The following is a 27714-nucleotide window of genomic DNA, read 5'->3' as shown; positions in this document are numbered from 1 at the left end:
ACAGGGAAAAAGGCAGTCAATAAAACCCTCGTAATGGGCCACATGCTGTGTTCAGCAATGACTTTAGAGAGGCTACTATAAAGAGAAGTTTTTTTTTTTAAAGAAAAGGTATTTTTACTGTTGTTGGTAGGGGCTGCTCTAAATCATCTTATACCCATGGAAGGAGATTATCTCCTAAGCATAAGGAGACAAGGATCTTATAAGATCTGGAACAAGTGCAGGTCCCTGGCATATAATTTAGGGTCCCATGATGTGTGTTAGGTTAGAGTGATTGATGCCTCGGGTTACCTGCAGTCTGAAGTTTATTTCAGCTGTGAAGGTGGATCTTTCATGCCCTGGTTTGACCCTGGGGAACCAGTCACCCAAAGCCAGATAAGACCAACTGGTAGCCAAAGCTCAATTCAGTAATATAAATTAGAATTAGAATTGCCTAGTAGAAACCAGTGCTTGGCTTGGCTGGTAGGTACTAGGAAGAAAATCAACTTGGGACAGAAAATTAAGTGAATTTCAGTCAACGAATGTTCTCATTTGAGAACCTGCATGGGGAATTCACCCATAAGCAGCTCATTGGTTAACGAGGAAAGTGGAATTGTAGGCAAATAATTATAACTCCTTCTTCTGTGAGATTTATCTCTCTGGCTTATGAAGTCCTCTGTGAACGAAGTATGGGAGTAGGGGGTGAATGTATGAAATCAGAACAAGAAAAATGCATTTAGGAATAAAGTGTATTTAGAGTGAGTGGCTACTATCAGACAATGCTTAACATACACTACCATGCATTCTCACCAGCCATCCTTTTGTGTAGTCGGAGCATTTCTTTTATTTCTGATTTTTATCAACATCAAATCAAGTTGCTGTGAAATTAAGGTGTCTTTGGTGGTACAGATCTGTGGGTATTTGGTGACATATAAGCATAGTAACAGGAACAGAAATGTAGCTGCCCTTATTCATCAGGACCACCCCAAGCGAGCCCCCCTCCCCAGACCCCCAGTCCTCTGGGAAGGGAATGGGTGTCATGCACAAGAAGGTTTCTCTTTTCAGATAAATTTGGGAAACTCTAGGTTAAACTAAATTCACCAAAGGGTTTCATTTTGTCTAACTGCAAGACTGCAAGAGGCTTCACTTTGCTAATATACATTGTAAATTTCTGAGTTAAGCATCAGACACAGCATTTCCCACACATATGCTACAATGAAACCCTTTTTAGAATACAGCATCCTGTAGAACTAGAGTTCCAGGGATCTGTCACAGAGGTAGGTAACAACAGCAGGATAAATGTGAATGAATTCCCATCAAAGTCCTGTGGTTACATTGTGTAGTCAAAAAGCTGATGTAAATTGTTTATTCATTTATCAATAAACGTAAGGTTATTAGATGTCATCCTGTTCTTGGTTTATATTATTGTTAGAAAGATCAATTACATATATAAGCTAACTAGAGGAAACTTCACTGAATGTCTATAGAGCAACTGAATAAATGAGTTATGGGGTAGGTGTCATACAGGTGGTACAGATTATACCTGTGAAAAAAGTTCAGAGGAGGGAGTGAGGAGGGTTGGTTGGAGAGAGGAGTTTCTGGCCAAGAGACTCATGGAAAGATACCAAAGCCAGGATACAGTCAGCTCTGCAGCCTTACACACACCATTTAATCTCTTTGGGCTGCAGTTGTCTTCTATACAAATTGGAAATTGTATCTGCCTTTTCTATAGCCCTAGGGAGATACAAAGTAGAAACTGAAATAGATGTGACTTTTCTTGAAAACATTAAACCACTCTCTAATGTAATCTATGAGTAGTAGCCCTTTGTGCCCTTTATTGAAACTCTTTTATTTTGGCAGAGGGGTAGATCAATTTGAGAAAGCAAGAACATGGGAATGCAATGTTAGAATTCTTCATTAGGCTACTTGCATTAATCAATGCATTACTCTTATCCCAATGTGCTAATATCAGGCCAGAGGTTCTATTCCTGAAAACAAGCTTTTCTTACAGAAATACTGACCTCATCTTGTCTCAGACATGCTATTGTCTGAAATTTTCATCCTAGGAGAGTTCTTGGATCTTTGTTAGACAGAAATCTTGACCTAAAAATAAAAAGCCTTCCTAGGTTTCTCCCCTGAAGCTAGAATCAGTGTTTAAATTTTCACCTCTACTTCCTTTCTGCTTTTAAAATGAGGCAATGAATTGAGGTAATAATTTTTTTGCTATCATGCTTAATATTTAATCAAATTATTTAAATCTTGTTAAAATGTATTATACCAGTTACTTGTCTCATTTTCAGTATTTCTCAAAAATCAATTTATTTCTAGTTCAAAAAGGTACTTCAGCAAACCTCCTGTTAATTAACTGTGGTTTTTATTTTTAGAGTGATTCTTCTACAAATTATGTATGCATATCTTAGCCACCTTCTTGTCTGTAGTTCTACTCATTACCTTACTTCTTGACATTTCAACAATGTGAGAATTTCTCAGAGCCTAATTCAGTGAAATCCTCTGCATAAGATCTCAAGGTGCTAAAAAATACAATTCCTCTTGTCTTCCAAACAGATGGAGTAGGTTATTTATTTGGAGATGGTAACTCTTGAAAGAAATGCATACCATACACATGCAAACCTATAAGATTTGCTTTACTCGACATTATTTCTATTCAGAGGGTTGAGTTACTGATTGCATCATTTTCTCAGACCAACTGCTTACCAATTTTGGCATGTGAAATAGATTTTGATGTGTGTTATAAGTCTGTGCTTGTTTTTTCCAAATCATAGTTATTAGAAAAAAGCATAAGGAACTTTAGTGTTTCTTCCAGAATTTGTCTCAAGCTCTACCCACAGCAACCACTGACTGATTCCTTGACTCCAGCTGAACCCTTCTTACTATGACTTTTCCTCTCTCTTTCTATTTGGATAAATCGTTAATTAAAGCAGCTAGCAGATACATAAAAGAAGGTTCACTTTTTTTTAAAAAATCAATGCATTTCATTAGATATTGATTCTAATCTGGCAGGAGCAAAGGGGCAGATGTAGAGACAAACAGGTCCCATTTTGGGAAAAAGGGGCCGGCGTGATGAAACCAGAAGGTCAGTGTTGTCACACCCATTTTCCAATCTGAGAAATGAAAGCATACAGACAAAAGCATCAAGAGAAAGGGATTTTTACTAACAAATTGTTGCAAGGGATCCAGACTTGAGAAAAACCAGCCTTCCACATTTAAAGTAAAAAAGCACAAGTTTACCATGGTTTGTAAGGTCACATTTAGTCCATTCATGGTGGACAAACAGCAGTTTTCTCACAAGATAATCATACCGTCCGTCACATATCAGCGTTGCAAACATCAGAGATGAAGTTGATTCGAAAGTCAGCAGCTGCTAGAGAATTACTGAAAGATTCATTAATTGGGATTAGGGATAGAAGGGCGATCCCCTGTTTCTTTTCCTTTCTCTGTTTTGGATTTGTTTCCCTGAGCTGGTTTCTTGTTTTGTTCTGTCTTCCTGATTCTGGATTGTGATGAGCACATGATGTGTGGACAGTCATGATGGAGTCAGAACAAGGTACCAGTTTTCCTTCTCGATCCCTCTGATGTTGAAGTTCTGCCCCTACAACGCAGATTTAACCACCGATGTTTGTGGTTTAGCAGTTTTCTGATTTGGGACCATTAATTTGATGGTTGACCAGTTGTACAGATGTAGGTATATCAAGCAGTGTGGATTCATTCACAAAGACCTCTGTGCATGGTTATCAAAACTAGACCTATGTGATAATAAATCTTGAGAGTTAACTTTTGTTTTGTTTGTAGATCCTAGGTCTGTAATTTTGTTTCCTTTATGTAGCAGAAATAATTTATTCCCTTTCACCTCATCTACTGGGATCAATGACACAGCAGTGGCCGAGGCATTTCTGCCAGTCTTCACCTCCACTACCTGTAACTCAGGGATTATTCCATTTCTCTGAGCTCCAACTTTTCAGTACTCCTGGCCGTGCTGCCCGTAGGCTAGGATTCCTTAAGCCATACATGAGTCAAACCAGTGTCCTAGGAGGATACTGTAGACCTCAATCCCACATATTAAATCTACTTGTTTTTAATGGCCTTGTCATGCCTAATTAAATGATATTTGCCTTTATATGTGACATCTCTGGCATGGTCATGGGTACAGATTTTATTTTTTTCAATTATGTTCTGGTAGAAAGGGGGACAGATTCTAGTTCAATCTATAAAAACCTATGGTCAAAGAAGGTAAACAGGCTAGTCAAGGCATTTTTATATTATTTAACTATTGTTTTAAGCTGTACAGATAGGACCACTCAACATATGTTGTTATACTAAAAGGATTATTATTATTATTAACTTTTCCTGATAACTTATCTACTTTACAAATTTTCAAGAGATTTTTTCTGAATTCTGAAGAATTAATTAGAACAAGATTCCATTTAAAGAACGTTTAATCTAGTTTTTATACACATAACCTGTTAAATCAAGCATTAAAGAAAGAGGAAGTAGAAAGAAGGATTTTATAATAAGCCCAATTCAAAATAGAACATGAACCACAACCAAATTTGTCATTTACTCTAAGTAATTAATCCTTGTTCTCTTGATCTTGGGTTAGTTTGAAGTCCAGATTCTCAAAGTGAATGAGTTCTGGAACCCTGACTCAATCCCTTGGTAGTCTGAAAGATGTTCATTTGTTTCGAGGATTTCAGCTTTACAGGAGTGTCTGTAACCAAGAGCCTATTTTCTATTGTATCAAGTGTTAACGGTACCCATTAGAGTTCTTTGATCAGGCTCTTTTGATGTTTCTTCCAACAGACCTAATTATTATTATTATTATTTTTAGACACTAGGCAAACTCTCGAAGGCCAAGCAGGCAGCTGAGCCAGGGTTGGAACTCATCAGTTTGATTTTATTTATTTATTTATTTATGGCTGTGTTGGGTCTTCGTTTCTGTGCGAGGGCTTTCTCTAGTTGTGGCAAACAGGGGCCACTCTTCATCGCGGTGTGCGGGCCTCTCACTATCGCGGCCTCTCTTGTTGTGGAGCACAGGCTCCAGACGCACAGGCTCAGTAGTTGTGGCTCACATGCCTAGTTGCTTCGCGGCATATGGGATCTTCCCAGACCAGGGCTCGAACCCGTGTCCCCTGCATTGGCAGGCAGATTCTCAACCACTGCACCACCAGGGAAGCCCCAGACCTAATTTTTTTTTTTCAGACCTAATTATTGATCTGTGGTTCTGGCAGGGTCTTTAGGAGAGTGTGGGAGAAAATCAGAAACCACCTGTTGATGATAAGGCTGAATTGCTCTGATTCGTTATTCATTACAAACAACAATATCAAACTTGAGACAAGTTTAGTTTTGCGAGAAGTTAGTCAGTGACTACCATTACAGTAAGTATATATTACGGACAGTGAGGGTAATGAAAACTCTCCAGGATCTTTTAATTTATTCCATAAAGAGTGTGTTAGGATTCCCACCAACTGAAAAGGCTCTTTTAAACCTAAAAATGGAATCTTTCTTTTATTGGCCATTACTGTACCATTCTTTAACATGAAAGGGAGCATGTTTCTAACAGAACCAAAAGGTTCATAACTGCTGAAGTATCATCCTAAGACTTGTCATCACTAAGGAGGTTGAGTTTCTCTTCTTTTCATTTGCCAGGTCTTTTTTTTACTGAAGGCTTGATAAACAGGACAGCTCTTACAACAGTAATAAACCAAACAAAAACTTGCAGAATGCCAAACATTCCTAATTATTTCTAGCATCTCTTATTTCATAAGGTGATGAAGAAAACTCTTTGATGTTACCCAGCAGCAGTCAGGGAAATGCCAGGGACAGTTTAGATATAAAAGACATTTTTTTTAAGTTTTATTAGTTTGGCTCTGGGGTGTAGATTTGGAGAAGGCAATTTCAAAAAGAGCTATCAGTGCAGCTCAATATTAAAAACACAAACAACCCAATCAAAAAATGGGCAGAAGATCTAAATAGACGTTTCTCCAAAGAAGACATGCAGATGGCCAGGAGGCACATGAAAAGCTGCTCAACGTCACTCATTATTAGAGAAATGCAAATCAAAACTACAATGAGGTATCACCTCACACCAGTTAGAATGGGCATCATCAGAAAATCTACAAACAACAGTTGCTGGAGAAGGTGTGGAGAAAAGGGAACCATCTTGCACTGTTGGCAGGAATGTAAATTGATACAGGCACTATGGAGAACAGTATGGAGGTTCCTCAAAACACTAAAAACAGAACTACCATATGACCCAGCAATCCCACTACTAGGCATATACCTAGAGAAAACCATAATTCCAAACGACACATGCACCCCAATGTTTGTTGCAGCACTATTTACAATAGCCAGGTCATGGAAGCCACCTAAATGCCCATTGACAGACGAATCGGTAAAGGAGATGTGGTACATATATACAATGGAATATTACTCAGCCATAAAAAGGAATGAAATTGGGTCATTTGTAGAGACGTGCATGGACCTAGAGACTGTCATACAGAATGAAGTCAGTCAGAAAGAGAAAAATAAATATCGTATATTAACACATATATGTGGAATCTAGAAAAAAGGTACAGATGAACCGGTTTGCAAGGCAGAAATAGAGACACAGATGTAGAGAACAAATGTATGGACACCAAGGGGGGAAGCGGGGGTGGTGGTGGTGGTGTGATGAATTGGGAGATTGGGATTGACATGTATACACTAATATGTATAAAATAGATAACTAGTAAGAACCTGCTGTATAAAAAAATTAATTAAATGAATTTTTATAAAAATAGCTGTCAGGAGACACAAGATATAATAAGTTCTTAGTGCCTAAAGACAGAAAGTAATTGCTGTTTTGTTCAGAACTTTCCCATGTACACAAGCATTCAAACTCTTTCAATAACCAAATACTACCGTCTTGAATGCATCACCTCTTTGGTTGGAAAGCCACATAAACCAGTTTTAAAATATAGATTTTTTGCACATGTTTTCTCCCCTTTTGTGATAAACTGTTCCTATAAATGTCCTTAAAGTGGAGATTTTTATGAAACATTAAGCTCCAAACATTGACAAAAAGAGAAAGGAGAGAGAAAAAGGAGCTCGCCACATTGCAGAAAGAGCTGCGGCCGCCCACAGAGCACCGTACTGCTGACCCTTGGTAAGGGCTAACAACTTTCCTTTGGCAAAGGAGGGAAAGGCTCTTTTCACATTTACACGTAGACACACAGTCACAAGGAAATCAGTGCCTCACTTTTACATCTTCAACCACTGAGCAATGTAAATTGAGTGTGGAGAGAAGATTCTGGAAGATGGTGGGTAGGAAACCCAGGAATCTGTCACCCGCACACACACAGCAGTCTCGCTGGCAGAATCTGTCCAGTGTAACTATTTCAGAACTCTGGAGTCTAATGAAGGCTTGCACCTGTTAGAGGAAAGCTTGGACGGTGAATTATGGTTAATTTTGGTCATCTTCAGCTCTTAGCACAGTAACAGCTACCCATTCTCACACCCAGCCCTTGGCAGGCAGCTATACACGTGTTCATGGGGAACTTGTATGCAGCTGGTGGGAGCTAGGGTGGGCAAGAAAGGATTCGTCCTCCAAATATTGGGCACTCTGTGTTCAGATTGTTGCTACTGATCATGGAGTTGCAGACACAGAGGCAGCTGTTGTTGCACACGCCCCCCCCAGTTGTCGAAAACCCCTCCCCCTCCAGCTGAAATGACTTCCAGGGAACTTAAAGAGCTGGTGCCCTTCCCTTGCCTCCCCCTTCATTGTTCTCTTTTTCCTCTTTTGGGAGCCAGATATTAAAGATTAGGACGTTCAAAAGCAAATGTGTATGTGAGGGAAATTAGAAAGTCACCATGGAGGCCCAGGGAAAGGCACAGGTTCATAAAAGACCTGCAGAGACGTTCAGTTTACACCTCAGCACACAGACATCCTACAGCAATTAAAAACAAAACCCAGCAAACCGGCACAAGGGGAGGAATCTGAATTCCAGGGTTGCTATGTGGTTAGATTGCAGTGTCTGGTTTCCAACAACAACAAAATCACAGTGGATACAAAGAAACAGGGAAGTATAGCCCTTTCCAAGGAAAAAAGTGAACCAACAGAAACTTCCCTGAGAAAGAGTAAGTGGCAGAAGTGCTAGACAAAGACTTTAAAACACTGGGTAGTTATAAAAGCTAGTCTTATTGTAAAACAGTTTGTAACTCCACTGTTTTTGTTTTTTACATGATTCAAGAGAATAATGCATTTTTAAAAATTATTAGTCTAAAAGCTAGTATTATTGTACCTCTGGCTTACAACTCCATGTTTTGTTTTCTACGTACTTTAAGAAGGTGGTGCATTAAAAAAAGTTACCATTTTATGTTTTTGGACACAACAGATAGAGATGTAGTTTTGTGATATCCATAATTGAAAGGGTTGGGGCTGGAACTATAAACGAGCAGAGTTTCTGTACATTATTGAAGTTAAACTGGTATAAATTTAAATTGGAGTGTTATAACTTTAGGACATTAAATGTAATCCACATGGTAACCACAAGTAGAATAGTTACAGAATATACACAAAAGGAAATGAGGAGGTTAAAACATTTCACTGCAAACAGAATCAAACACAAAGGAGAGAGTAATGTAAGAAATAAGGGACCAGAAAAGCTACAAGGCGTGTAGAAAACAAATAGCAAAATAACACAAGTTAAGTCCCTCCTTACAATAATTATTTTAAATATAGAGGGGTTAAACTCTCCAATCGAAAGTCAGAGATTGGCAGAATGGAAAGAAAGAAGAAAAAAAAAAACATGATCCAACTATATGTTGTCTACAAGAGACTCACTTTAGATCCAAAGACACAAATCAAAAGAGAAAGGATATTTGTACACCTCTGTTCATAGTAACATCGTTCACAATAACTGAAATAAGGAAGCAACCCAAGTGTCCACCAACAGATGAGTGGATAAGCAGAATGTGGTATATGCATACAGGGGAGTATTATCCAGACTTAAAAAAAAAAAAAAAAAGGGATAGTCTGATATATTCTACAATATGAATGAAGCTTGAAGACATTATTGCTGAGCAAAATAAAGGCACACTGTATGGTTCCACTTATATAAGATACTTAAGAGTTGCCAAAATCATAGAGATGGAAAGTAGCACGTTGGTTGTTAATGGATGGGGGTGGGGAGTTATTGTCTAATGGTTTAATAGAGTTTAATAGAAGTGTAGTTTTGCAAGATGAAAAGAGCTCTGGAGATACGTGGTGGTGACAGTTGCACAGCAATATGAATTTAATCAATATCACTGAACTGTACACTTACAAGTAGATAAGATGATACATTTTTATTGTGTGTATTTTGCCACCATAAAAAATGGAAGAAAAAAAATTAGTTTAGAGCAACTTAGCAAAAACTCACAGGTCAGTTTTAGCATCTCCAGAAACAGGGAAGCCAAAGATGCACTAAGACCTCAGAGACAAAGGAGTTGTTATATTCCTGATCCAGGGCTGTTCTCGGCTGACATTTTTTTTTTTAACCTCTTTCCTCTAACGTTGGTTTGAGAGATTTGAGTTTACCATAGTGCATCACAAAGACCAGCTATACAGAGGACCATATGAACGATCCAGAGTGATATACAATCAGTTTAGGAAAGGACTCAAGATCACAGGTGGTTAGCCCATAAAACCACTCACTACTCAATACTGCCCCCACCAGTGGAGAAACCAAGGGGTAGTGTGCAAATCAATACCGGGAATAGGCTGAGTGCTGAAATAGAAACAGAAACAGGCACAGTCAGCGAGAGCAAAGCTCTGTTACCTCCTCGTGAAATTCCTACCAGGTCTTATGTGTACAGGAGCTCAGCAAGGAGCACCGCTCTAGGGCAACACAGTTTGTTAGGTCCCCTGAGTCCATCCACAAGCCTCCACATGCCCACCAACTCTGAGCAGAAGACCCCAAAAAGAAACGTAAAGAGAAAATCGTTTTTAATTGTAATTTACAAACACGCCTGCCCACACACAGGGCAGGAAGGGTAGCAGTTACAAGGTTACAGTTAGTCTGTCACTGATAGGAACAGTAGATTTTTTTTTACACAATTGTCAGATGTCCAGTAGTCATCTCATATCAGTATTACACATGTCAAAGATAAAGTTATTTCATGAGAGACTAAGTAACTTCAAAGAAATGGCCTGAGGATTCATTTCTGTTGAGAATTTGAGCAAGACAGAGTGACCTTTAGTTGGTGGTGGTGGAGCTGTTTTTGTTTTGTTTGCATCTCAGGGAGCGTCTGTCTGAATCTCGGAGCAACATGCTTTTCTTTTGTAACATGTGATGCCAGTGAGAGTGGATCATGGAAAGCACCTTGGTTCCCAATGGTGGCAAGGTATTCACTTTGTTTTCCCAAATCTAAGTGTCTTTTGAACCGGATGACCAGTTTGTCTCTCCCATGGGACTTTGCTCTGTGGTTCTCCCATCCATATGATGTTTTTCTTTCTCTTTTTTTTTTTTTTTTTGGCCGTACCGTGCGTCTTGTAGGATGTAAGTTCCCTGATCGGGGATTGAACCCAGGCCCCGGCAGTGAAAGCACCGAGTCCTAACCGCTGGACCACCAGGGAATTGCTGAGCATGTTTTCTTTTGTGTGGAAAAATAAAATAGAAATCCAACTTGTCCATTATTATTAAGTTTCTGAATTCACTTGGTTTCCGCTACCCACCTCATTATCCCCGCTAGAAATTTCTGAATCCTCTTCCCCTGCGTTACCACCACCGTTTCACTGGGCTCAAAGCCTTGTCTGAGGACTCTCCATCATGGCTGCTCTTCTCTTCCTGATCCCCTCAGGGCCAGGTCTTTGTAGTCACAAGTTCCTTGCTCTTGTCCTGAAATATTAGTCACCTGCTAGGTGGTATGATCAGTACCAGAGTCGCTCTGGGATGTTAGGCTGTGTCATATTATTTACTTATTTTTAACCGAAGTTAAATCCAGAGGAAGGGGGAGTGGTCTTCAGTCTGCAGTGGTTGGTGGCACCCGTTCTAAGACAGGAAGCTCCTCTGTTTCCTGGCAGACTCATCCACAGGGTGAGGCCTGTACACTTATGCTCTCTTCCTCTGCACCCTCATAACCTCCCAAAGCACTGCTGAGCCCCAGGTGCTCTTGATGTCCCTGTGCCCATATATATATGGCAGTGACTCCTACCGTTTTCCACACTGGGGAGCACATTCGAAATGACAGTATTTGTCCAGCACACTGGGCAATTCGAAGAGGCTGCTCTGGGGAAAGTGGTGGCTCCTTCCCCTTGAACATCACGGGGACACCTTGCTTCTCATTCAGGGCTCATGGGTTGGGAAGCTGTGTAAGATGAAACCACACTTTCAAGTCTGTTGTAATTTTTAAATTTTTATTTATTTATTTATGGCTGTGTTGGGTCTTCGTTTCTGTGCAAGGGCTTTCTCTAGTTGCAGCAAATGGGGGCCACTCTTCATCGCGGTGCACAGGCCTCTCACTATCGCGGCCTCTCTTGTTGCGGAGCACAGGCTTCAGACGCGCAGGCTCAGTAGTTGTGGCTCACGGGCCTAGTTGCTCCGCGGCATGTGGGATCTTCCCAGACCAGGGCTCGAACCCGTGTCCCCTGCATTGGCAGGCAGAATGTCAACCACTGCGCCACCAGGGAAACCCGTAATTTTTTAAATGATGATAACAAAAACTAAAAAAAAAAAAAAAATGCTCTAACCTAATCCTCTCCCTCTCCTCATTTTTGCTTTCAATGTTGATGATGTGCAAGGCCACACAACCAGTCTTCTGTGCTCATTCAGGAGTGGGGATGCCCCTGTAAGCACAAGGATTGAGAGAGTTTGCTGCTTCCTTCCTCGATCACTTCCCTGATAAAGAATGCACCCATCTTCTCACTTCTGTGAATTCAAGTTGGTCTGACAGTGGTTTGTGCGGGGTTAATGCTAAAGTCGCCAGCCTGCTGAGCTCGACTAAACTCGTAGCCCGAGCCGAGTGTGATTTAACGATGAGGAGGTAAAGCCAGGTGCTCAGAGGACTATCATGTACCAAGGGTCTTCTCCAACCTGTTTTAAGTGCTGTCATTGGAAAATAAATATGCTACATTTGGGGGTTTTCAGGCAAACCATTTTTGTCAGACACTTCTCGGCTGTCGTCAAGTGAATGAAGACAGTTTCCTATTTCGGTAATTTAGACATCAGCATTTTCTTTTTCATCCAAGCTAAAATAAGCCACCTAAACATAGGATAAAAGCAGATACCAAAATTACGAAGTCTTATGTTTTATTTATTACTGCCTGGAATTAAGATGTCATTGCCTCCTTCCATGGTTCCATTTCCTGCCCCCCAAGCACCACGTGCCAGAGAATTAAACAGCAAAATAAGTTATCCTTTAGAGGCCTATAAGGAGGAAAAACATTTAAATGGCTTTTAGGAGCTACCTAAATATGTCTAATTGGGGGATGGGAGACGAGACAGAAATTTAACTTTGGACACATGCCGATTCCACCTGAAAAATTTAGGAACAGGCAACTTTGCTACAGGCATTCCTTTACTTAGTTCCAGAAGTAAATTAATGGAACCGAATTGGAAGCTGCAGGTGGGATGAATTAATTGTCTTGCAGGGTTATTGGTAATGCCTAAATGGCTTTGTAAACTAAAAGTATTCCATAAAGATGTCATTATAAGTACCTCTATCATGGGGAGCGGCATGATTAATAATGATAAAGTGAATTAAGGAAGCAAAGTTGCATTTTATCTTATTTTTTCCACGGGAAGTAAAACATGTCAAATTAGTAAATGTTATATGGTAGAACCATTCAGTAAAATCCCATCAGAGAGACAGATCGATCATCCAGTTACCTTAGTTCAAAGGACACCTAGTTTTATATATTGTTTGTAAAGTTTCTCTCCCCGCTTTAAATGTTTCTCTTTGCTTTATAGGGACCAGAATGCAGATGTCATATATACATACATTTTTGTGTTTTGACTCGTATTTGTTAAATAATACAAGTCCCAACATAGCTCCCGTCAAGGCATTCCTGAGGTTATGTTAGAATTACCCTATGTTTTCCTGACTTCTGTGAATAGCAAGCAGGAACCCACTGAGTGCTAACTTCTATTGAGTCCTGAGTCCAGGGTCATGACTGTGTGTTAAGTGCTTCCCACACATTTCTTCGCAACAGCCTTGTAAGGGAGGTACCATTATTCTTGCTTCGCAATTTAAGAAGCTGAGGCTCAGAGGCATGAAATAACTTGTCCAAAGAGTCAGTCCCACATCCGTCCAGCACCAAAAGTCCGTACATTTGCTGTGAAGAAATACCGTTTTCTCTGTGTATGTGTCCACGGTTACCCCATAAAGAATAATCAGTGACGGGGAACAGACAACACTGCATTAACGTGGCCTCTTGTGTTCTCTTTTTCACCCCCGTCTGCACCTCTCCCTCCACACTCTTCCTCGGTTTTGACCACATTTCAGCTCTTCCCTTCGTTTTCTTTTCCAAAGGCAAATACGCCATGCGAGACCTGGTCCATCGGCTTCCAGGCGGGAATAACAGCAGCAACGCGGCGAGCAAGGCCATGTCGGACGACACGGTGACAGCCGTGTGCTGCACCCTGCACGAGGTGATCACCAAGAACATGGAGAACGCCAAGGCCTTACGGGACGCCGGCGGCATCGAGAAGTTGGTCGGCATCTCCAAAAGCAAAGGAGACAAGTAAGTCAGACGGTGACTTCCTATCACATAGAATTGGTATTGGTAGAATCGGTTCTAAGTGTGCCCAGAATCCCCTGGGTATGGGTAACACCACTGAATGTCACTGGGAAGCACTCGCGTCTGATAATCAAGAGAAACAGCAGATGGCTTCCAGTCTTCCAGTTTCCCCCACACAAGGAAAGCTGATCTTACTAATAATTTTGATTTGATAAATAACTCATGACTTGGTGAGTCCTGGGATGTTAGTAAGATAGGCTTGACAATCCAGCGTCCAGTCTAGTGACTAGCAAGTTCCTTCCATACGGAAGAGACGACCCTGATTCATGAAGGTATTTGGTGGCAGCTGTTCCTCTGCGGCTGCAAGTCCAAGTGTTGATGATGGATCCACAACCTTTCGTTCTGTGCCTCTTCAGTTCTGCATAGCAAGTCAGGGAGGATGGGGGAGAAAACAGTGTGACGGAGTCAGAGAGAAATCAGCGTCCAACCAGCACCCTCCTTTACCAGCTGTGCCTTTGGGACAAATTATTGAATTTAACAAGTCACTGTGCTCATACTTTCCAATCTAAAACTGAGGGAGGGGCTGTCATAAAATATTTCCTAAAAGAAGTAATAATCAAGTCTTAAAGACTGAATAGAAATTTCTGGGGCAGAGGGGATAGAGGCAGTGAGGAAGGAGGACTTTTATGCCAATGGAATAAAGAGGGAAAAGGCTCATGTCAAAGGAGCGGCACCGCCAGAAACAGGAATGTCCCCAGTTTGATTTAAGAATCGATGGTATCTTACTCTGTGTAACCAAAACACATCTTCACAAGCCACAGTGTCAGTATATCAGCGAGCTGTCAATTTTACAAAAACATTCATTAACCTTAATTCAGTTTTGCCTCCTTTAAGTCCCTCAATGTAATCAAGTAAGATTAAAAGGGTAAACCTTCTGTTATCAAGGGTCTACTTCTTGACTTTGCATTCCTGGCCACACCCCTCCATTCCTTTATATCTAAACACTGAATAATTTTTCTCCTGTTATTAAAGGCTGTGAAGGATGCACTTTGAGACTTTTTGGAAATTCTCTCATTTAATTCCAGATAATATCATTGCATAATTAGTGAAGTTTCAGGGCTTCTGTTTAAGCACTCTGAGACCTCCAAATAGGTTCAGTGAACAATTCAGGATTAGGATTTGAATACTTTCCTATATCAAATACAGAGAAGCCCCTCTGGACTCGTGTAATAATTGTGCAATGTAGATGGATGGCTTGAATTATATCTTATAATACTTACAGTAAAATGCTCTTCTACATAGGCAGGAAGCCACGTGGTTTTCTTTTTTATATAGCTTCAGTAGACCTTTGGAATCTCTAATTGAAATGCTTACCTGTTTTGAGCATTAAGAACTTAATATGTTGATGCTTTTCTTAAGCAAACACACATGCTCACACAGTAAAACCATAGTCCACAAAAACTCTCTGATATATTTGTCTATATTCATGGCACATTCCAAGACGAAAGTGTTTTCTCTGAATCGTAAGACAGTAGAGCTGTGGGAGGTGGTCACATTAATTCCTTCCATCTGTGTGAGCCTCCCTACTGGACCTTAAAGAGAAGAGATGCTTTTATCAGTCCTGTGGTCAAAGAAAATTATTTGATGAAACGAATTAAAAACTCATTTGAGGAAACCATCTATGCAACAGTATATATCCACGTTGCCCATCCAGAAAATAGTCCTGTTCAGTCTCTTCCTCTGGATTATTGTTAATGGGAGATTCCTTTCATTACAAATAATCTCAAATCTGTGCTTTAAATTGACTGAAAATTTCTTTATGGAATACTCATTTCATGTCATTGTTTCTTTATCTTTTTTCTCCAGTGTTAGCAGTCTGGATTTATGAATTCAGTAAGAAGTGTGGAATTGCTTTGAGTCAAGCATCTTCCCAGTTATAATTCTCCTGCTTAGTCAGTCTCAACCATTATTTTATGTGGTTTATCTCTTTTATATTTAGTGACTAATTTGGGGATCAAAACAAGGTTTTTATAACTGGAGATAACCTTGTCAGCCACCTACACTTCAATTTGATTATTACTTCTCACTGCTCTTAAAATGAATCCAGAAGAATTGCTCTGGATCTTACCACTAAACTCACCATTTGTCACTCAATTCTGTCATGATAGTAGGCACTGAGACTCCCATGGACTTCTAGACGGGTTTGAACAAAATAGAAACACGTTATTGAAAATAGAATTTTTGGAATTGGAGATGATTTAATAATTGGAAAAGGGAGGGATATCAGTTGGCTCTAGTTAAGTCATAAAATGCTTGCAAACTTGCCCTCCTCAAAAAATTATTCAAACTTTTAACTTGAGATCGCATGAGAAAACACAGATGAAAAAAACCTACGAGGCTATGATTCTGCCTTTAACATATTTATAGGTTTTATTTCTAAACATACACAAGCTTAAATATGCCGTGATACTAATGAGTCAGCCTGGCACGTTGCCAATCACAGTCTGTTTGAACTGTATAGCTCACCATGTTTTGCCAATACACTGGAAGAATTATTCTGGAATCCTGTGGCTGGAATGGCCGTGCTGAACACCCACAATGAATGGCATCACCTGAAATTCTCAGCCGCCCCTAATTTGACACCTCTGGTGAAGATCAGACATTGTGTAATCGTTAATGACTCTTACAGGAGTCTTTCATACTTACCATTTTAAGTCTTGATAACTTATTCTTTTCACATCATTTTAAACATGCAATATGGACAAGTCCATCTGTTTCAAAAGTACATTTGTATTTTTTCAGATTTTAACAGTTATGTAGGAAATAGTGTTGAGTGTGTCACTGTATTTTGTCATAAGACAGAAAAGCCATTTAACAGCCTCCACTGTTACTTATCAGTAAGGAGCTCTGTTTGTGGCTGCAGTTATAATCACTTGTCACATAAGAAGTACTCAGTTGTTCAAGTCCTTCAATCAATAGTTATAGTTTTTCAAGTAGACGCTGCATGGGACCAGTCTAGTGGATGAATCAAAATTAAAGTCTAAAAAGAAAGTGATGTTTCTTTGACCTTCATCAGTTTTTTATAACACTGTGATGTATTGGCATTTTAATTGAGAGGTTAAAAGCTGCTATTCATTACGTATTCACAGTCTCTTTCTATTTTGTAACTAAGCAAGGAGTAGAAAAAAAATTACACCATCAGAGGAATTTTTGCATACTAAATATGTTTCAACTATATTATCGCTACCTGAATATTATTAATATGTATTCCTCTAGAGTTGCCTGACTTTTGTCATAGATACGTATCTAGCTAGTGGTGATAAACTACAGCAAAACATAGCATTTAATCTTTGCTCAGCATTGATTATATAAGAATAACATGTGAGGATCATCACAGTTGCAGAGGTTCTCCCCAAGGAGCCTACATCGGGCTCGCCAGCACCAGGAAGACCAGCCCCCAGATGGGAGAGCTGGAGGGACGCCATAGGAGACACAGACTCCGCTCTTAAAGGGCTCACGCAAAATCTCACATACCTCAAAACAGAGCGTGCAGAGGCAGCAGTTTGAAAACAGCCTGGGTCAGACCCCTTGCCGATCTTAGAGAGCCTCTCAGAGAGGCAGGAGGCAACTGAGACTCCCCTGCCTGGGGACCGAGATGCTAGCAGCAGGCATTTTGGGGAGCTAGTTCTACCTTGAGGACACTGGTGCTAACAAGTGCCTTTTGGAGTCCTCCCTCTAGTCTGTTAGCACCAGAGGCTTACCTGCCCACCAGCCAGTCAGCCCCAGTCCCGGGACCCCCTACATCGAGCAGTCGGCTGTGTCAGGACCCAGCCCTGCCCACCAGCAAGCCAGCAGCCTCCACACAAGGCAGGGCCTGGCAGCCAACCGGACCAGGGGCCAGCCCCCCTACCAGTGCACCCACAGTAGTTGACCCTGCCACAAAAGAAGGACCCACACAGACCACAAAGGGGACACCCCTAGAGCATACATCTCTGTGACCAGAGGAGAGCATGCTGCTGGGCCCCATGGGACAGCTCCTACATAAGACCACTTCTCCAAGATCAGGAAACATAACAGACCTACTTGATACATAGAAATAAAGACAGAGAATAAAGCAAAGTGACAAAGGAATATGTTGCAAATAAAGGAAAACTAGAACTCCAGAAGAAGAACTAAGTGAAATAGAAATAAACAATCCACCCAATAAAGAGTTCAAGGTAATGATCATAAAGATGCTCAGGAGAAGAACCAAACAGAACTGAAGAATACAATAACTGAAATAAAAAATACACTAGAAAGAATCAATAGTAGATTAGATGATACAGAGGAATGGATCAGCAGACTGGAAGACAGAGTAGTGGAATTCAACCAAACTCACCAAATACAAGAAAATTTTTAAATGAGGATAGTTTGAGATACCTTTGGGACAACATTAAGCATACTAATATTCACATTGTAGGGGCCCAGAAGGACACAGAGAGAAAGGGGCAGAGAACTTGTTTGAAGGGATAATAGCTGAAAACTTCTCTAACCTGGGAAAGAAAAAAGACACCCAGGTCCAGGAAGTACAGCAAGTCCCAAACAAGATGAACCCAAAGAGGTCCTCACCAAGATACATTGTCATTAAGATGGAAAAAATTAAAGATAAAGAGAGAATCTTAAAAGCAGCAAGGGAAAAGCAACTAAGTATGGACAAGGGAACTCCCATGAGACTCTCAGCTGACTTTTCCACAGAAACTTTGCGGACCAGAAGAGAGTGACATGATATATTCACAGCGATGAAAGGAAAAAACTTCTACAACCCAGAATACTCTATCCACCAAGATTATCATTCGGATTTGAGTTTTACAGGCAAGAAAAAGCTAAAAGAGTTCAGCACCACTAAACCAGCTTTGCAAGAAATGTTAACGGTACTTCTCTAAGTGGAAAAGAAAAGACCACAAGTAGAAATATGAAAATTACCAAGGGAAAAATGTCACTGATAAATATACAGTAAAGATAGTAGATAAACCACTTATAAATCCAGTAGGAAGGTTAGAAAACAGAAGTAGTAAAATCATCTATAGCCACAATAAGTAGTTAAGGGATATACAAAACAGAAAATGATACAAAATATGAAAACTATTAAATGTGGAGGAGAGAGATCAAGATGGTGGAGTAGGAGGAAACCAAGCCCACCTCCCCCCCAAAAAACATATCAAATCATCTTCATGTTGGAGCAACTCTACTGAAAACAACCTGGAGACTTGCAGAAAGGTTCGTCTTCAACCAAGTCTGTAAAGAAAGATACACACGGAGTCTGTATCTACAGAGGAAGGGAGGAGTTGTGGTCGGGTCAGGACCTGTGCCCTTAGCAGGGGACACAGAAGAAGAAGGAGATATCATGGCCTTAGGGATCCTCCCTGGGCAGCGAGGGGTTCAGATCACACACTGAGCACCCCAGCCCTGGGGTCAGACACCAGGAAGACAAGTTGCCTTACCTGGTTAAACACCAGTAGGATTTACAGAAGAAGAGAACAAGACTTGCTTGTTAACAGCCCATGCACAAACTTGCTTACTCCTGGGAATACCTCAGAGGAAGCAGATTGAAAACTGTCTGGGGCTCTAGCTGGTTTCCCAAGACCATGCCAGCCCACACTGGACACCTGCTCCAGCCCCTCTTGCTCCAGCACTGCTCTCCACTAGAGCACAGGCCACCATGACCAAGGAGAGTGTGCACGCTTAGAGAGAACAGAGCCAGCTTGGACTAGACCCTCTGGGCTTCTGCTCCAGCCCCTGATAGGGTGGTAACTGCCGCTGAGCACAGAAGACGCCCTGGTTCACACCTGGCTCTGACTCTAACCCCTCCATCTCCAGCCATATCATCCAACAAGGTGGTAGCTGCCAGCACACCCCAGGGGAAGATGTGACCCATGCTCACTTCAGATCCAGCTCTCCCACCACTGTGTCAGCTCTCTCTCCATCGACTGGGCACACATGCAGATGGTATAGGGATGCTCCCACACAAGGACACCCCTTCAAGACTGGAATAGTCAGCTCCTACACCTAATTTCATAGAGACAGAGAATGTTAAACAAAATGAGAAGACAGAGGAATATGTTTCAAACGAAAACACAAGAGAAGACGGTGGAAAACAACCCTAATGAAACAGAGATAAATAGTGTACCAGGGCTTCCCTGGTGGCACAGTGGTTGGGAGTCCGCCTGCCGATGCGAGGGGCACGGGTTTGTGCCCCGGTCCAGGAGGATCCCACATGCTGTGGAGCTGCTGGGCCCATGGGCCGTGGCCACTGAGCCTGTGTGTCCGGAACCTGTGCTCCGCAATGGGAGAGGCCACAGCAGTGAGACACCCATGTACTGCATAAAAAAAAAAAAAAAAAAAAAAAAAAAATTTACCAGACAAAGAGTTCAAAGCAATAGTAATAAGAATGCTAACTGAGCTCGGGAAGAGACTAGATGAACACAGTGAGAAATTTAACAAGGAACTAGAAAATATAAAAAATAACCAGTCAGACAAAGCTGCAGTCATCAAAACTGTATGGTACTGGCAGAAAAACAGACACATCGATCAATGGAACAGAATAGAAAGCCCAGAAATAAAACCCATACACTTATGGTCAATTACTATATGACAGAGGAGGCAAGAATATATAATGGAGAAAAAAGACAGTCTCTTCAATAAGTGATGCTGGGAAAACTGAACAGGTACATGCAGAAGAATGAAACTAGAACATTCTCTAATATCATAAACAAAAAAAAACCCAACATGGATTAAAGACCTAAATGGAAGACCAGAAATCTGAAACTTCTAGAGGAAAACATAGGCAGGACACTCTTTGACATAAGTCATAGCAATATTTTGAGAGGTCTGTCTCCTCAGGCAAAGGAAACAAAAGCAAAAATAAACAAAAGGGACCTAATTAAACTTAAAAGCTTTTGCATAGCAAAGGGAACCATCAACAAAATGAAAAGACAACCTATTGAATATTCACAAACGATATAACCAACAAGGGGTTAATATCCAGTTGTATATATCCAAGATATATATATATATCTCAATATCAAAAACAGCCCAATTAAAAAATAGGCAGAAGACCTCAATAGGCATTTTTCCAAAGAAGACATACAGATGGCCAACAGACACATGAAAAGATGCTCAGCATCACTAATCATCAGGGAAATGCAAATCAAAACCACAGTGAGGTATCACCTCACACCTGTCAGAATGGCTGTCATCAAAAGGACAAAAATAACAAGTGTTGGCGAGGATGTGGAGGAAAGGGAACCCTCGTATGTTGTTGGTGGGAATGTAAATTGGTGCAGCCGCTATGGAGAAGAGCATGGAGGGTCCTCAAAAAATTAAAAATAGAACCACCATATGATCCAGCAATTCAAGTTCTGTATATTTTTCCAAAGAAAACAAAAACACGAATTAGAAAAAAATACATGCACTTCAATGTTCATTACAGCATTATTTACAATAGTCAGTATATGGAAACTGCCCAAGTATCTATCGATAGGTGAATGGATAATGAAGATGTGAGATAGATAGATAGATAGATAGATAGATAGTGAGAGAGACAGAGACAGAGACGACTATTACTTGGCCATAAAAAAGAATAAAATCTTGTAATTTGCAACAATATGGATGGACCTAGAGGGTATTATGCTAAGTGAAATAAGTCAGAGCAAGACAAATACCATATGATTTCACTTGTATGTGGAATCTACAAAACAAAAGAACAAACATAACTAAACAGAAACAGACTCACAGATCCAGAGGACAAACAGGTGGCTGCCAGAGAAGAGCGGGATGGTGGGATTGGGGGGGGGCGGGGTGAGTGAAATAGGTGAGGGAGATCAAAAGATACAAAATTCCAGTTGCAAAATAAATGAATCATAGGGATGAAATATACAGCACAGGGAATATAGTCAATAATATTGTAATAACTTTGTGTAGTGACAGAGTTATCACGGTGTTTATTTTGTAATGTATACAGATATCGATCACTAGGAACTGACAGAGTGCTGTAGGTCAATTATAATTCAGTTTTTTAAAAAAGAATAAAGTGTACCTGTGTCTGTATCCATGAAAAGATCTAAAATTCTCTACATCAAAAGAATTTAATACATTTAGAGCATGATACTAGCATAAATGTGAAATCATTTAGCAACTGTCCATTTCAGTGAAAGAAAACATGTGTATTACTTAAATACAGCTTATCTCTCATAGAGAAAAAATCTTGAAATTTATAAGAACTCTGTATTTTTTTCTTTTAAAAGTACACAGTATAACTAAGAGATTTTCAAACACAAGCCAAATTTGAATTCCAAGTCAGCAATAACGATAGTAAGAGTGACTGTTACTGTTTCCAGTAAGTAAACGGATGAAGAATACTTAAACGTAGTTGGTCTACATTGCAAACGTGAAGACCCAGGAAAATAGCAGACATTTAATTGATCATGTATTAGCATCCCATCATTTCATTTGCAGGTCCTCACACATCCATTCGCTCTGGCTTTCAAATCCGAGCTCGACCTGATCCCATCTAACCATCTGCTTACTTTGCATTTTAAAAACTATTTTATGTCAGAAGCAGTTTTGATCTCAATTCAGATGTTCTCTTTGAGGGATCTGTGGGCCACTGCACCATGGGTCAGCTTCAGGGGTGGACTTCACCTTGGAGTCCTCACGAGTGGTTATGTCCTGCCCAACTCCAGGAGTCACCACATAGGCCAGGGGTCGGCCAACTGCAACCCACGAGCCAAATCCCCACCACCATCCGTCCTTGTAAGTAACACTTGATTAGAACACAGCCACTTCCATTCTCTTGTCTATTATTTATGACTCCTCTCATCCTGCAATGGCAGAGTTGAGCAGCTGCGACCAAGACCATGTGGTCCACAAATCACAGAATATTTATTATCTGACCCTTTACAGCAAAAGTGTACCAGCCCTTGCGATTGGGTACAGTGTCACAATAGCCACTCAAGTTGTGCTGCTGTTGTGGACCCAGCCCATTGGAACAAAGAATCCGGAGGTAGTTAATAGTTGCCCTCACCACTAGTCAAAGTGACTTCCAAGAACTGGATTGAATTTAATCAACATGGATGTATTGACCTAGTGTCTGTTCTGAGATGCAGGTTGGCACTGAACCAAAAGGCGAAATATTTAGCTATAGTTTCATAGGGATTTCAAAGCCATGACTCGAAAACAATGGTAAGAACCGCTAGTCCAAAGGTTTCCATGACCTTACTTTCTCACTCTGATCCAGAGGACAGAGCTTTAATTGCACGAAGGGCTTTGTTTATAGATGCTTATCCACGCTCATCCCTCCATATAAATGTAAGAGAGTGTGTGTGCCAGTGTGTGCACACGTCAGCTTCATGCCAGTCACTTGTGCTTGGCATCATCAGCAAACGGAAAACAATTGCCTGTAACCCCTCAGGTATGTAGAGCCAACGCTATACGTGCTCTCATGCTTCAGTTGAGAAAGTGAATATCTTTCTTCGCCTTACTTACTACACAGGTGTTAAACAACACTGCCATAAAACCCTTTAATCTGGCCTTTCCTAGTTGCTATCCTTCTCTTCTTTCTGTTCCATTTTGTAGTCCAGCGCTAAATCTGCATTCTGACTCTTGGGTTTGCATTTGCAATGCACGGCTCTCGGGTTTGCATTTTGAAAACTCTTTGCCAAATTGCAGTGCCTTCCTGTCTCTCCCCTTCATGGGTATGTGGGTGAGAATGAGGCTGGAGACTGGTGACAGCCATCCCTTGTACTGTCCAGTCTGGAAAAAGAAAAGAGCCAGAAAAGCCATGAAGCTTTTATTCCTTTTATTCTTGCTGTTTCCTGACAAGTCAATTTGAAGCCCAGCTGTCCCGCTCGCCATCTTGCATGTCCTGTCTTTTCTTTATCAGACACTCTCCGAAGGTGATCAAGGCCGCATCTCAGGTTCTGAACAGCATGTGGCAGTACCGAGACCTGAGGAGTCTCTACAAAAAGGTAAGGTTTGCTTTACCTTCTTGGCTCGTTAGCTGCACAAGGTCCCTGAGCCCAAAGGCACCGTATTTGGTCCTAACGAGATGTGTCATAGGTATGAAGGGACCTCGTCTCAGAGTCTGAGCAATTGAAACACAGCTGAAACAAGAGATCAATGAAGAAGCAAAAGAAAAGGGTCACTAAGTGTCCCCTGAATATACACTAAGATTCATGAACTTTCTGGATTGGACAGACCGATAGCCATAGCGAAAATAAGATTGTTTTTCTGAGCTTCTGTATTGTGTAATAGACTAAAAAGTAATAATGAACAGAGGGATTTTGCCAAAAAAAAAAAAAAAGCGTCAATAAATAATGTAGTAATAGTAGAGAGGAGACAGAAAAAAATGTAAAAAGCAGTTCAGGAGGTTGAGAAGAATTGCAGCCCAGGAACGTTGAGTAGAGACCCGACAGCCTGCCCCACATTCCTAGCCTGAGACCCCGAACTAGTGACTGATCAGGTTGAAGGGTTGATGATCCTGACGACAGCCGTAGATCATAGCAAGAGGCTGGGCATTCATTCAGCAGACTCTCCCCAGGCCGGCTGGAATTTATATCATACGTTTCAGAGGAGACTTCATCCCCAAAATGGTTTAAAAATAAACCTTAAGAGAAAAAGGTCATATCTAGAAATTTTAATTCTATACCTCATTCCCAAATGCTGCTGAACAAAAGATGCGTACTTTTCTTTTTTGCTTGGGAGGGGAGAGAGTCCTTTCACAACATCTCCCAGAAGTTGTCGTTTTGTTGTTACCAGACCAGCAGATGTGAGTCATTTTAAATGATCGGAGATCCCAGGACAGATTTGAGCTAACAAATGGGGCGGAGGACACCACTGACAGATTGGCAGGGAGAATAGCCTAGGCATCGATCTCCATAGGATTTCAAAAACCGTGAACAGGGCTTCCATCAACAGCTGCCCAGAGCACCTCCTTGCAGCCCTTGGCAGCCTGCATGGAGGGAGAGGGGGAGCTGAAAGTCATTGCCACCTTGGTCCTCAGCCTCCCAGTCTTGGGATCGGGAGGTGGGGTCACAGCAAGAGGCTCACATCAGAGGGGGCAAGACCCATCTTGCCAGAGGGAAAATCTGTCGTTTTCTAAGCCAGTGGGAAAAAGTAAATATTTAATACTGGTCCTACTAAGTTAGTCTATTTCTAGATTTCCCCGAGGTCTTTCTGTTTCCCGTAAGCATTCATTACTTTGTACTTTAAAGTTTAGCCCATATATTTCAAAATTCTCTTTCAAGATTTTTCTGTTCCTTAAGAGGAAGTATGTTTAGGCTGAAACATTGCAAAATTAAGGGTTAGGGGAGTGTTCTGAATTAATTATATCCTTTCCTACGTATCTTGCTGTTCATCGAAAGTGTTTTGGGTTCCATGCTGTTTGAAATGCACATCCCAGCATCCCTACGTGGTTCCTTCCAGGACTCTTCCAGGAGACAAATGAATTCTCTCCCAGGACAGGATCCTTCAGCTAAACAGGCAGCCAGACATGAAGAACACGCTATAAATTAGAAAAGAGCTGGTCATTCTGAATCGGTGGCTCCAGAAGTTCAATGAAATATTACTGCCTCAAATAAACTCCACTTTCCCTCGGATCCCGAACATCTCTTTGCTGAAATGCACCTTCTCATACTTCTTTGCATTGAAGGGAAACGGCTTTTAGAGACTCTACAAGTTATTTGTTGAATAGTAGTATGAGTTTTCCATCTTAGTTTTTTCCTGTGTTGGTAGTAGGGTTCAGAAAGTGTAATTGTCTCTCTCTTTCCATGAAAAAAAAAAAAAAGAATGTGTTGACAGAAATTTAATGGAGCTAAAACTCAAGAGCTAAAGAGGGTTTAAAATGTGGTTCATGTGAGGAGACTCAAGAAAGATGGTCTGGAGAAGCTGATGGTGATGTTTTTCATTGACCCAGGATTTTAAAGTATTGAGAAAGAGCTGTTTTCTTTGTTTTTTTTTGTTTTGTTTTGTTTTTTTTGGTTGCATTGGGTTGCTGTGCGCAGGCTTTCTCTAGTTGCGGCAAGCAGGGGCTACTCTTCATTGCGGTGTGCGGGCTTCTCGTTGCAGAGCACGGGCTCTAGGTGCACGGGCTTCAGTAGTTGCGGCACATGGGCTCAGTAGTTGCAGCACCCAGGCTTCAGTAGTTGTGGCTCGCGGGCTCTAGAGTGCAGGCTCAGTAGTCACGGTACACAGGTTCAGTTGCTCTGCGGCATGTGGGATCTTCCCGGACCTGGGCTCGAACCTGTGTCCCCTGCATTGGCAGGCTGATTCTTAACCACTGTGCCACCTGGGAAGTCCCAAGAGATGTTCTTAATAACTTCCATATTATGCAGTCGTGATATGGAATGAGGACTTTATGCTCAGTATAAGTGCTGCTAATAGCAAAGCTCAAAATGCACAGAAGCTTTTCTTTTTTGAAAGGTCCTTTGGTGAGAAAACCCAAATTCATTCATCCTTATGAATTGTTTTTAATCAGCAGGACAATAGATTTCCATTTTGTTCTTCATTGACAATGAATATATCATTTAAAAAATGCCTGATCCATGTCTTTTAATTATCCATGCTTCAAATCTATTTATTAAACACCTAGTATAGGCTTAGAAAAGGAAGAATTCCAAAGAAAACATGACACGTAGAGCAGCTACTGTGGATAAAAATGAAATATGGAACAACAATCGGCAACTACGTTAGATTCAGAGTTATGTTGTACCACAGGTTTACTGGATAAATTAAGAGAAGGAAAATTATAGAGCAAAATCTTGAATCTGTAGAGTGCGCATAAGTTAGGAGGTAAGAGGAAAGGGCGTTATGTCTAAGAGGAGAAACATGAGTAGAGAGATGGAAATTGAAATAAAAATGGCATATCTATGAGACAGAATTAAAGGTCCATCTGACACTGGCTTATTTCCTCCTAGGACCCAAGCACAGAGGCAAGAATCACAATTCATTAGCTCAGCTACTTTATTTTACTTAGAAATCCATTTAGTACATCAGAATATTCTTTTGGCCGGGAGTGCTGACCAAATTATGTTGGATTCCTGATACATTGTGAGCCAAAACATTTGTATTATCCAAATCTTCAACTTCAGTGAGGCCTGGACTTCTGATTTTCTCCAAGGGAAAATTAATAACTGAAGAAGAATGTTATCACTGGCAGGCTAAATAATGCATCACGTTTTTGTATTTTTTTAAACCAATCCTTAAGATTAGATAACCACAGAGAGAACTTTAAAATGTCTTTATCATCTGTACTGTATTTTTGAAGAGGATGTTTTCTAAGGGAAAAGAAGATGAGCCTTGGAACAGACTTGATAAAGGGATAAAAGAAAAGCAGGAGATCAAAAGTTCTTGACTTTTTTGAACATTGGTACTTTAAAAAAACAAGGTCACTGACATAGTAGACTGATTATGTTTGACTATGGTATGGTCTGTTGGGACAACTCATTTTGGAAGGAGATAAATTTGCTGGGGGTGTGTATGTACAATTATTATAGAAATCATCTCTTACAAACCCTTATATAATACCTTAATCCTATGTACATCTCCAAAAAATCGTTTTTGGTTAGGACCCAGGCTAAGCCACTCTAACAGAGAGACTCAAAAATAGAGAAGCTCCAGCTAAACAGGTCTCTCTTTTCCTCTCATGGAACTGTAGCTGGTTAGGCAGGTGGTCCAGGGTCAGCAGGTAACCCTGGGACCCGTCTTGTTACTCTGCCTTGTACTAGGGTGTCATCCTTGCGTGTGTGGACAAAGCTCCCTAGCTTAGCTCTTCCCCTCTCATTCCAGCCCATAGGAAGAGAGAAAGGATGAGTGAGGGCAAGTCATGCTCTTTGAAGCAAGCAGCAAACTCCTGCTCTCCTCCCAGGAGCAAGAACTCAGTCATGTGGCCACGGCCAGGTACCCAGCTGTGGGGGAGGACAGGAAAAGTGGGCCGCCGTGATACCTGCTAAAACTTGGTAGCAGGAGGAAAGCGGTTATTTTACTAAAAG

General features: G+C 40.9%; 1 protein-coding gene across 3 annotated transcripts in view; it reads left to right on the top strand.

Annotated features, from left to right (window-relative positions):
* Nucleotides 1–27714, top strand: part of CTNND2 (catenin delta 2) — a 434854-nt gene that overhangs the window by 366594 nt on the left and 40546 nt on the right. For all 3 annotated transcript variants that reach the window (XM_065874257.1, XM_065874256.1, XM_065874255.1), the window contains 2 exons: nucleotides 13483–13693; nucleotides 23610–23694. In XM_065874257.1, the coding sequence (XP_065730329.1) occupies nucleotides 13483–13693; nucleotides 23610–23694 (296 nt within the window). The remainder of the gene's footprint in view (nucleotides 1–13482; nucleotides 13694–23609; nucleotides 23695–27714) is intronic.

Source organism: Phocoena phocoena, chromosome 3 (genome assembly GCF_963924675.1).
Source record: "Phocoena phocoena chromosome 3, mPhoPho1.1, whole genome shotgun sequence".
NCBI lineage: Eukaryota > Metazoa > Chordata > Mammalia > Artiodactyla > Phocoenidae > Phocoena > Phocoena phocoena.
The sequence above is the reverse complement of the archived record's forward strand: the minus strand, read 5'-3'. Positions and strand labels throughout refer to the sequence as shown.